This window comes from Geospiza fortis, unplaced genomic scaffold (genome assembly GCF_000277835.1).
Source record: "Geospiza fortis unplaced genomic scaffold, GeoFor_1.0 scaffold130, whole genome shotgun sequence".
In the NCBI taxonomy this organism is placed as follows: domain Eukaryota; kingdom Metazoa; phylum Chordata; class Aves; order Passeriformes; family Thraupidae; genus Geospiza; species Geospiza fortis.
Genome location: NW_005054300.1, coordinates 10,367,592 through 10,380,157, shown reverse-complemented (window position 1 = coordinate 10,380,157; position 12,566 = coordinate 10,367,592). Strand labels below are relative to the sequence as shown.

At 40.5% G+C, this 12,566-nt stretch overlaps 1 protein-coding gene across 1 annotated transcript in view; it reads right to left on the bottom strand.

Annotated features, from left to right (window-relative positions):
• The window catches only part of ANTXRL (ANTXR like), a 56,018-nt gene that overhangs the window by 34,308 nt on the left and 9,144 nt on the right, over nt 1-12,566 (bottom strand). The window contains exons 2-9 of the mRNA XM_005417397.2: nt 10,214-10,285; nt 10,012-10,083; nt 7,897-7,978; nt 7,770-7,803; nt 5,802-5,881; nt 5,607-5,675; nt 5,328-5,408; nt 5,164-5,224 (exon numbers count right to left, since the gene is read on the bottom strand). Coding sequence (XP_005417454.1) covers nt 5,164-5,224; nt 5,328-5,408; nt 5,607-5,675; nt 5,802-5,881; nt 7,770-7,803; nt 7,897-7,978; nt 10,012-10,083; nt 10,214-10,285 — 551 coding nt within the window. The remainder of the gene's footprint in view (nt 1-5,163; nt 5,225-5,327; nt 5,409-5,606; nt 5,676-5,801; nt 5,882-7,769; nt 7,804-7,896; nt 7,979-10,011; nt 10,084-10,213; nt 10,286-12,566) is intronic.

Sequence of the window (12,566 nt, the reverse complement as noted above, 5' to 3'; positions counted from 1 at the left end):
AGACCTTTAATGCAGGCAGGTGGAGAGATACATTACAAATTTGTTCTGTCCCCAGCACACTTTTGAAACTCCCTTTGACACTGCCGAGCAGCAGCCAACTGACAGCTGAGATTGCTGGCACACAGCAAGGGCACAAATCACTGAAGTTGCACTTTCATGCATGAATTTCCTACTTTAACCAAATCCTCCACACGGCTCTCACACCAGCCTCTGAGCAGCATTTGAGATCAGCCCAATGTAAGGGGTATAACAGCACAACACAGGAATAATTAGTCTTCAAGCTTCACATTGAAAAACATGAATAAATTACATAGTATGCCAGGTAGTGAGTAAAACCATGAACAGGTCTACATGCATCATCATTTATATTCTGATGAACATACTAAAAAGGAGAACAAAACAATGTTGGTAGGATTGAGGAGAGCTGTACATGATTTTTAGTGATATAAAATTTGGCTTTTAGCAACATTCCATACAAGGCACTACCATGTCATTTGTGTGCTTTGGAGGAAGGACTCATTGGATCACACTACATGAGGCCCAAAGGTGGCTGCAATACATTCAGCCTCATCTGCCTGCCCATCTTTATCAAACTACTGCAAGGCAAGCTAGCACAAGGATGTGGAATTCTCTACTTTCCTGTACAAACAGCTTGTTTTTGTAAAAAACACTCTCACTCACTGCCATTACCATGGCATTGAGATCTAATGCAAGTCCTGGTAAATTGGACTGGGGCATTCACAAGTTACAATCATGCACTGGAAATCCACACACTGGTTTTCGTCATGGTAACTTGCTCTAGAGCAGGGCTCTGAACTGACAAAAGCCACAAGATACACGGGAATCAAAGAAGGTATTTTGGGAGGAGAAAACCGAAGTATCTACTGGAGTGCATTTTGAAATGAAACATGTGCTTAGGTACCTTGCTAAAGAAGAATCATAAAATTTGAGATCTCAAGAATTTGGCCCCTTTTTAATGGGAAGGGTTTTACATCCTGCTTCTCACAGGGGGTAATGAGCATTTCTTTAAACAAATGAAAATGTACTGTAGGGTAGATTCATCTGCTTCTTACTCCAATAAGAATCTTGAGTTCCTCTTAGTCAGATCTGTGCCTTGAGCCATTCCACATCTAACCCAGCTGCTATAGTGAGAATTATGAGCATCCCTTTTTTTGCCAGCAGAGCTGAGAGTCATGACCAGCCCTGAGGGCAACTGGGCCTCTGCCCACCCACCAGAACTACCTGCCTGGGACCTCACAGCGGCAGACTTGCTTGTAGCCAGCCCACTTCACAGGGGCTTGAACACCCAGCCAAGATGATAGTTTTTCCCCATTTCAATTTTATATTGTAAAAGAAGCTTGCTGAAACAAAATTGCACTTAAATTTTTCTTCCCCTTCACAAGAATTAATGGTCTTAAAATGCAGCAATCACAAAAGCTTAAATGGTGGCTGCTTTAGTGGCTTTAAAAAGATGCTGCAAGTAAGAAAATTTCAACACAAGACATCCAAGGTAAAAGCTACATCTAGAAGTTTAGTCTTGTCAGGACAATTTACCTCTCCTGCCGTTCTTTTCACTGTAACTGCCACTCTGCACAATTGCACAACTGCAGTCAGTTGTGAACAAGTGATTGGGTAGTAACTTGTCCACCAACACAAGCTGAAAATATACCAGGGAAACGTAAACAGCTGGTACCTCGGTTGCTCTGCAGCATTAACGTGTTCTGGGTGATGCTCTGTTGAAATGGCTAATTCCATTTAATTTTGCGCCCTGGCTCTGGCTGCGTCCTTTTCCTCCTTAGTTACTGTCAGATCATGGATTGCAGCTTTTGACAAGACAGCGAAGGGAAAAAGGTCAGCACTGAAAGCACCGGGCGGCGCTGGCAGCGAGATGCTGGGTTGGAGCTGGTGTGCACTGGCTGGGCTGTCGGCTCCGCTTCTCTGCCTCTGATGAGAAGCTGACTGCTTGCATCCACACCTGGTACTTGATGTGGCCACTAGGATGCCACATCCAACAAAACCTTTCAATCACGTCTGCGTACCATAAGCATAATCAAAGCAATGATGCTGTCAAAGGGGATATGAGGCACCTCCGATTCTGCACTGATAGCCTGTTTACAGGCTGCATGTCTTGGTCACTTTAAATCAGAGGGAGCAGGAAGGACTCAACTACACTGCTGCACATTGGGGACAATGAATTTGCAGGGTCAAAAAGCATTAAACATCAGATAGCTGTCACCACATGACGAGATCAGTTTGTAACTGGATTTGCCAGATAGCTTCGTCACAGAAAGCCAGAGTCCCAACTGGAATTGTCAACACATACAAATTGTTCCATTAGCATTTCACTAAACTTCTGGCAAGTCAAAAATGAAGCCAAGATCACCAGCAATCACCAACACAGTAGTAACTATGAGAACACTTACAAGGAGTAGCTCAGACCCTGCTTTAAGTCCTGATTGATCATGACTTGTTTCCACTGAGCCACACAAAACCCTCACAATCTCATAGCAAATCATAAAAATTGTTAGCAATGCTAAATAAAGGCTAAACCAGTTATCCCCTCCTCACTCAGATAAGTTTCATACAAAAAGTGTGGACAGACACGTTTCAAGGCTGTAAATAGACAAGCATCTTTGCTGGAGAATGTGATAATATATTGCACTCTCTCCAAAGGTTCATTGTTTTTCAATCATAATTTTGAAATGAAAAATTCTATTATGTATTTAAACAAACAAACACTCCTAACCTAAATGAGGAGGAATGGTGAATTTCTAGAAAATGTTATGTTCTAATTTTCAGCCAGTGAGTACATCTACCATGCAAGTGTGTATATATCTTGATGTAGGTTTCAGTGGCTATAGATCTTGACAGAATACATTATGAGTAATTACCTAAATTTAAAATGCATAAAAATTCTGACATTAATGCAAAAAATAGTGAAGCCTATGAAGTAAAGTCCAAATGAAGCACATTAAAAAAATAAACCATATTACACATAGAGTGGCACTACAACTGTCCAGTGAACTGAACTCAAGATCTGGATTCACACTACCATGAAAAAAGTTGTTTATTCCCAGGAGATTCCTTTCAGAAGACAGTGGTGCACAAATCTACACAGATGAACCACTAGTTATGTTGAAGTAAGTGTGATAATAAAGGATAATAAATCTAAGCACAAATGTAAATATTTGAAGCCTCGTGCTGTAAAACCTCTTGCAGGAGGTAATTCCAGCTGTGGCTTGTGGGATAATGATAAATGCTATTGCAGGCCTGATTTTTAGTGCTCAAGGCTTTAATACTTTAAATACCATGGTATACAAATAGTGCACATCATGTGGAGCTGCAGCTTTGGCTTCCTCCCCTTTTCAAGCTCTCTGCTGCTACCAGAAAACCTTCAAGCATGTGGAGATTGGGCAGCAAAGCTTCCCCATGTGCCAGCCCTTGCTTGGCGAACAGGGACAGAGCAAACCTCAGAACTCAAGTGGAAAAAGCACTGATACCTTGCTGAATCAGCAGCATCACCCAGAAACTGATTCCTCCAATTGATATTGGTCTTGTTTTAAAGCCACAAAGACAATGAAAAATTCTACAGATGCAAGATGCAAGTAAGGTAACAATATTGAGTTTTGTTTTTTTTTTAAGGGCAGACTACTTTTAAAGTGTACTTGTGGAATTTTAATCACATTTGTCAAACTTTTTACCTAGGAAGCTTAGCAAAAATGAAGTAGTTTGAACAAATTATCCTTTGGAAAAAAAAATTTACTCTTTTTGATGAAATATATTAATTTTGTTGAAAGAATTTTTTTCTTGAGAATTTATTTTCTCAAACATTCCTTAAAAATATTTTCAACATTCCATTTGAAAAACATTGTTTCCAGTTCAACTTTCCTATATTCTTAACATTGTCCCAAACAGTTTCAAGAATACTAAAATCCCTCCTATTGGAACACTCACATTTTTATGTAGCTAAAAGCATTTTTGTTGAACAGGATGGCTTGTAATAAGCTTTGCACAAAAAAATTGTCAGGTATACAATAAGTAAGCAAAAATATGACAGTATCATTATGAAATAAAAAGCTTTAAATGTCAAAGCTTTAAAACTGTTTTTTCCCACTCAACTCCACAACATTTTTAAAAGTAAAATAATTGCTTTAAATTTTCTACAAATGAGACTTTACATCTAGTCCAAAATAATATACTTCAGAAGAATTCAAGAGACACAAAGATGTTCTATGTTAAGTTGAAATATTCAGGGTATGATCATATTGAGATTGACATGTGGAAATGAAGAGTGAACAATTTCTCAATTTCTCTCTGTGATACTAAATTTTTCCTGAGTTTCATATTTTATCTGTTTTCAAGGTCAGCTTTCATGCATCATTGCCATTTTTTATGCGCTTGTTTTTACATTGTATAAGGAAATGAACACAAGACACTAACACGAGAGCTAAATAACCATGCTGAAAAACTGTACCTTCCAGCAAACTTATGGTGTCACTTACTCTGCTGCAATAGCCTCTAAAGTAGAAAAAACCTCAACAAGAGAATCGCTAACACAAACCAGAACAAATCCAAGTTAAATATACTAGACATGAAAGGCATGAAATTATCAACAACTCCTCTGGGTATCCTTCATGTTTACCATAAAGAATAATGGTTCTTTCAAATAAGTAAAGCATTAGCATTTTGGAAAACACAAGGGGTATCTTGGTCTATGCAGCAAATTATATTTGGTTCAATAAACCTTAGATTTCTGTAAATGTTTTGCAAAGTCTTGTTCTAACTGCTGACAAGTCCTAGCAGATGCCAGGAATGCAATCTTTCCAGAAATTTGTGAGATATTGCTTTTAGACCCTGAAATACCTCTGTCAGTCTGGCTTTACATTACTTTTCTTCTCTCTCTCTCCCTCTGATTTTTTAAAAAATTTCTCAGTTTTGTTGCTTCTGTCAGCTCTCCAAGCTGGTACTCAGCCACAGCAGCTACATGTTTATTGTCAGAATGCTTTTCTCAAGATGAGGAGGAACATGTAGGGCTTTAGCCATGGCCTGAGAGGATGCTCTAACACATCCACAGGCTTCAGCTCCAGTACCACATTAGGTACTTACTGACATTTCATCAGTGTCATTCATTTGCCTTAACACACTGTTCTTGTGGAAACTTACCTCCTGCACAAACACTGGATGGTTCAGCTGCCAGGATCTCAATGCAAGACTTCTTCAGAATCTGAAAGATTTAGATAAGGGCATTTTTTGGTAACCATTTTCATCTATGCTATATTACTGCAGGAAAGGGCACCCTTTACTGTGTTTCAGAACATCCAACTTACTGAATCAATGGTTCCTCTTAGGGCATAAAAGCCTCCTTTAACTGGAAAAACATGATCGATGCTGTCAGCAATCGTTGACAGCTGCAAAGAAAGACAATCATAAATCATGAGGAAAACAAAATTACAGTGAACAAAACTGGGCCCTTTCATACTTGCTAACAGACATCACAGTGACACGAAATGATTTATGCCCCAAGTGATTAAATAAATGCCTTTATCTGATGCTGTTCCTTGTGCAGTAATACAACAGAAAAACACAAGAGAAAACAAGCAAGTTACCTGAGTTTCATTGAAATCTTTCACTCCAACACAATAAACAATAGCTCCAAAGCTTCTGGCTCTGTTGGCCTAAAAACCCAAGAAGTGACATTAAGTGCAAAGCCATATAATCAGTGGAGTCAGCAGTAAATGGGTCCAGGTGTGGGAGTTTTTAGATGACATAAATTAGTTTGGATAAAGACAGAAGTGACTTACTTCTTGCTCTGCATAATAAAACTGAGCGTCTTGCAGCTCGCCGTCCGTCAGGGCAATGATCACACTGGCCGTCCGAACTCCTGCGCGGAGGACAGTCAACAACAGATTGCACACACATGGCACAAGATTCAGCAATGGAAAAAACCTCTGGAGTGAGGCAATCCTTTTCACTGACAAATAAATACAAACCCCTAAGCCAGACTCTCAGCCTGGTCTGTATGGACTTGGTGAGACACCAGCTGAAGGCCAGATGCAAGGCCTGCAACGAGCCAGAACCTGAGCACCTTCACACCACAGCATCACTGCAGGGGAAGTGCTGCTCTAACCAGGTCCACACACCAGCTTTTCTGTTCTGAATAAAATAGAGCAGCTACCAAGATTACAGACACGTGGAGAACTGACAAAATGGGTTCACACAGAGGAGGTTTCCCCTCTTCTCTTGACAAACTTGTCTCTACATAAACATTGTCCAGAGACTGTGGTACTTCTGCAAAAGGATCTTTCCTGCCATCCTACCTTTCCCTCCAGCAGGCTCTGAAAGAGCAACCCCACTGAACATGGCATGAAATGGGCTTCTACAGGGAGGTCAGTCCTACAGTTCTCAAGCAACAAGACCTTCCAGTGAAATTCATAGGAATTCTGAGCACGTGGAAACCTTAAGATCAGGTTCATTAGGAAAAATTCATGTATTTTGATACAACATTTCATATCCCATCTAAATTTAAGTGAAAAGGTTGCATAGACTGCAGAGATGTATTCTATACTGCATTATGTATATACAATGCTACCTAGGAAAAATGCAACCTGTTAACACAATTAAACCAAATTAACATTCAAACTATAGTTCAACCAACCATTCTCAGTCCACAGTTCTTAAGCAAAGTAACAAATACAAATACATGTTACTTTCAGGCAAGTATTTGTTATCTTTTCAAAATAATCTGTTACAATTTCAAGCGTCTTCCTCCATATTGTCTGAAATTACAGACTGATTAGTTCTGACAGGTTTCTTATGCCACACAGTCCTTCCCATGCCATGTCAGACACAGACATAAATCTTAAAAAAATGACCTGCAACTTGGGGCAAAAAATAGCTTGGATTTTTTTTTTGTGCCCAGAAACCTTGAAAGATGCTGAAAAAAACTGGAGATCTTATTTTGTTTTCTTTTCAATGCTTGTTTCTTCCCAGGTAGTTTAGCTTCTAAATCCAGATCTCATCTACTCTTTTTCCTTCCTAATTCAATTTACAGAATACTTGATTAGTTCTTAGCTATATGCTATGAAGTGGAATTGTTTTCAGTTGGACACTTCAGGACTCCTGATTTAACTGGCACAAATGCTGCAACACTGTGCAGAGCTGCTGCTCCTACACTCGCAGCCTATTTTAATAAAAAGGAACCAACCTTCTTCCTAGGAGACCATTAGCTCACAAATGAGAACCTCACACCAGGGTGTGAACTAAGCAAGTCTTGTTAATTAACTAGGTCTTCTTTTGGCACAGACAAAAACCACAAATATATTTTCCTCTCAAAATTTAGTGAAAATGCACATTTTAGGAACTCAGAATCTGAACACAAATCATTCACACTGATGCAAAACTCTCATTCACACTAAAGAGGACAAGGGTGTGGGATCACAAAGCAGAGAGGGCTGAGTGCATCAGGACAGAAAGGACCAGGAAAATGTGGGAATTCCTGTCTGCTGGGTGCAAGATGGGCAGCTCTGGCTGCTATGGTTTGGTCTGCATTCTGCAATGGCCAGATCTAGGATCATACTGGTCCTCTCTGATCTCAATAAACCATGAATCACCCATTCAGGATTAGGGCTGCAGTCAAAATGGAATGTGATGTTGCATAACAGCCCTCCTTCCCCAGCACTTCTGTCAGTGGGTTTACTGCAGTTCACAAAAAGAACCATAATCCTGTCTCCTCAATGCAGACATTAACATGAACACTGCACAGCACATACCTCCATAAGTCTCATGGTAAATCTGCTCATTTGCCTGCAATGAAGTGTAGAACATGGTTAGCTCATAAGAATACCAGCAGCAAAGTTTCTAGTGTAAAACAAAGGAAGTAGGTACTGTGATGTGTACCCTTTTAAATCCTTCATGCATGAACGTGTCTCCTCCAGGCAATTCTTCCTTAAGAGTGTCGAGCCCTCGTCTTATGGCTTCCCTTTGGATTGAAAAAACCAAACACAAATAAACAAACAAACAAAAAAATCCCAGGAGAATATTTTATTAGAAGTTTTTTTTTCTTTTATTGAGATATTCCTGTACCACAGCTAGATTATGCAGCCTGTCAGTCAATTGCACAGAGTGCATACACATCAGCTGGAACACTGGCTGAACCAGGATTTTTTTCAAAATCCACAATTTATCACCCAAACATCCATGGGAGCACAAAACCAGACACAGGGTACAGCATGAGGGTAACATATTTCAAAGATGGAATTCTGTCCCTGTTCCCTCATTCTCGTAATATTCTCAGCCAGGATAAGATTGAATTAAAGCCAATGCAAGATATTAAACTATAATAAACTGGAGAAGAAAACAGAGTTTAAAAGCTTATGGCCCTGTCACAAAATTGGGACAAATTAAAATTCTGTATTGAATCAGTCATCAGGACAGTCTGGATTAGGATTTTTCCATTTTAAAGAAGAGGCCAAAAGATAAGAGAACAGGATGGGAATGCAGAGAATTTCCTATCCTAGACCAGGGACTCATCAGCCTTCCTGGGCCATAGATTACTCCTGGACACAGAAGCACTGGCATGTCATGACCCCTGTTGCATAGCTTCTTACTCCCCAAATACCTATTAACCAGAAAAAAAAAAAAAACATTCAGGGACATTAATAATTTAATTGATCACTGACCACCAAAAGACCCTGATCCTTGACAAGGGTTTTTATTATACTAATGGAACACATAGGCAGTTCAAACATCAGCTCCAGATGCCATGGGGCAGCCTTTAAGAGAATAGTGAGAACCTTTCTGAACTCCATTTGGCAACTGGGTATTTTAGGTGGCACAACCACAATTACAGAGAATACAGGAGGCTATATGGGATGAAGGTAAAAATGAGGAGCTTGGATTGGGGATGTCCTTAGTGCAAAAAGCACATTTTTACTCTTTCGAAGTATAAAATTAGCTGAAAAGGCACACTGTGATCCGTACAGAAAACACTCCAATACCACGTTCAACATATTGAACTTTCTACCTTGCAAAGAGCAAATTCACCCAGAGAAAAGTAAGCAAGTTTGACCTCTGCCACCAAATACATGATGGAGACCTGAAACAAAGCTCAGGGAAGCCAGCAGAAATACAAGAGCCCTGCAGGGTATCTGGCTTAGGATGAGTCCTTGGAGTCCAAAGCTGAGGGAGCAGTTGTTCTTCCTGCTCCAGAGTTCCCATTATTTATAGGGTGCCCTGTACTTTTGAGGCCCTCTCACACAGACAGCAGCAGCAAAAGCAAAGGCTTTAAGCTGAAATGAAAGAAAATACTTCGAACCACCCCAATGACAGGGATTTGCACATGTACAGAAAATTAAATTAAAAAGTAATGTTTTAGGGGGTGATAATTTTTTGTGTTTGGGTTGTTTTCACTAGTGGTTTGGGGGTTTTTATTCATTTATTTTTTAAAGAAAGAAAATTTGGTTGTGAATCTGGCAACCAGAATCTTTCTCCATTTTTTTTCCTACAAAGACTGTCACTTGGCTTTGCAAACCACCACTGGCACAGGAGCTGTTTGCAGGCAGTCCAGGAGAGGGGTGCAACAGCACTGGGGACAACCTGGTGTAAAGGTCAGGGCTTTGAGTCCCTTCCAAGGGCACTGGGGATCTCTCATACACTCCTTTGCTCACCAGTTCAGGGTCTGAAATCTCTTCCACAAAAGCTGTTCTTATTTGGGTAGCTGGGGATAGCAAGTATGTACCTGGATCCTCAACTGGAAATGCAATTTCTCCCTGAAATACCACAGCAAAGAACAGACAGCCCAGTGCTGCCTTCCTCTTGCAAAGCTGAAAAGAAACTGAAATGGGACACCCCAAGGCCTTCTAAACCTTCCTCCAGCTGGGAATGGAGCAGAGGGCTTCCGTTGGTGCCACACAAGGACCAAGACAGATCTCCAAACTCTGGGCATGGGGCCACGTGCTGTGAGAGAGGAGGGACAGAGGGTGTTTCTGGAGGAGTGCAGCGGGAGGAACTTGCCTGTTCTCTGTCAGCTTCATGATCGTAGTGCCCCGTGAAGAGAAAACAATGAAGGACATCCGCAGCATTGGGCTGAAAGAGAAGAACAGGCCAGATCCACGTCACACTCGTTACCCCAGCAGAAATTCATTTGCTAATAAGCACTAAACAAAAAAACAGATCATGTACAGGAACTTAAAGTATCATTTTAAAAAAACTTTACCTTATGAATTTCTCAGCAAGGCTTTCCACAAAGGAGTAAATCTCAGTCCAATGATTTTTGACACTTCCAGACCTGCATACAAAACATAACTGATTACATGAAGCTTTCTTTGCAGTGAAATTCCTTGTTCCACTTTGAATTTTAAGCCTGGCCTACTCCAGAGCTGGTTAGGGACACAAATTATATAGAGTTGTGTTGAAAGCTGTAATAAGAACCATGATGACAAAACCCACTGACTCCAAGACAAGTAGTAAGAGGTCTGAAATGGTTTACCATAAAATTTTGAAACAACTCAGTAGTCCTTCCATTTGCTTTTGTTCCTTTTATAGTATAAAATATAAATATTTTCTTCTAGTTTAATTAATTTTATTTGACTTCATTAAGTTATCTGCTATCAGATTACTTGCTTTCCTAGAGCACAGCTCTGCCCTTGCACCACACACAGAAAATCTTGACCGATCTTCTATTCTCCTAGAATGCATGGGAGAATTTTTCCCATGAATTACTGTTTGTTTCAAAAGAGAAAGCAGCACTCTTGCCTAATTTGCTGGAGTAATGTTCTGGGCAGTCAAGCCCTGGCTCCATTATGGATTTCTTATGAAAACTTAGACAACTTAGTTACATGCAGAAGACTTACATGCCAAGACTTACTTCTTACTTCAGAAGACATCCATGCTGCCACTTTCATTATCTAAAACTACATTATAGCCCCCCTTGGCTTTTTTCTGCCAAGTCTAAGCAGGGACCCCCACAGTCTGACGCGACTGAGATCTCAAACAGAGCCTTGCACACAGCTACCCTACAGTAAATTATCACTTTCTACCATGTTGATTTTACCATACACTTCCAATACATTAAAAAGGCTACAAAGCAGGAAAGTCAATGGTTTCTAAAGCCCTCTCTAGGACTGAGGTGTTTATGAAAGAATGACCCATTTGCTTTCCTTGCTTGCTGAACTCACCTATCAGGTGTCTCAGGCAGCTAAAAAGAAAGACAGATAAATGAAACAATGGTACACACACACACACACACACACAGAATCACAGGGGCTTTGATGCAGAACTGAAAAAAAAAATCTGAAATTCAACTACTATAAAACAGTAGGATTCCTCTAACTGCTGTTAGGCATTTTTCTGTGTAAACATCAGGAAAAAAATACATTTTACTATTCTCAGTTCTCCTACGGGCTTTCCAAGTGATCTTATGCCAGTTCCTCCTGCCCTTGTATGCCAGGCACAGAAGCCCACGTGTGCAATGCAGGATGGCACTGCCTGCCCTGCAGCACTGCTGGTGGAGTGGAGAAGGGGTAGATAAAGGGACAGGACCAAGGGAGCCTCCTGAAGTACATAAGCTAGAATAAATTGGCTTGTGTAACCCTGTGCTTTCATGCTGCTCTTCTGGAGAACTGGTGATTCATTCACAGAACAAACTAGTTAACAAAGAATGAAGAAATTTCCAGGCAGCAAGGGAGGGCAATGAAACACTTGGGACTTCTCAAACCACAGCTCTGGATCCTCTGCAGTCCCCAGTTTGTATGTGCTACACAACAACAAGTTTATCATTTGTGAACAGCACCAATGAAAGGTGCTGGTACTATTACCAAATTAACCCTGTCAACACCTATAGCTCTCCAGGATTTTTATTGAAGTCCCATGCTAAATCTCTAAACATGATAAAGCCAAAGATTTCTTGAATCTATCCAAGATGCATCTGCAGCTCCCAAACTTCTTTAAAATTCTTCCCCCCCACCAAAGCTGACACTTTCAATTTCATTCTCGGCTTGCCGTCTGACTTCAATTCAACTCCTGAAATCTTAAATGAAGTCAATTCCCCTCACAGAATAACCATAGTTTCTTACTTGGAAAAGACTGACCTATTTTACATGAACTATCAAATTTCTACTGCCAGCTGCAGAGGCACTGATGCAATCCAGAGAAAAGTAGCAGCAAATTTTCTTTCAAACTGCAACATTTGTTGGTACCAGTACCTTCTTAGGACTGTCAGAATTACTTTTTTTTTTTTTTTCTTGGAAAGGGTACAGCTAGGAGGAGAATTGACTGTAATAAATCAGTAGGTGCCCATCCCTGAAAAGCTAAGGAGGTCTGTGTCATGGATTAGTCCTCACTGGAAGCATAGTGGGCTCTCAGAGTGCCCAGCTCTACACCACAGAGCTACAGCCCTGAGGAGAAGAGTTACTTCAGAACAGCAGTGGAGGAATTCCCAAGAGGAATTCTGCACCCACATGTTGCTTACTGGCTGGGAAGTGTCAGAAGTGTCCCAGTCTAACAACAGGGAAAAGTCAAGGCCTGACAAAAATACTAGCAAGAAAACGTTAGTTTCAAAATCCCATAGA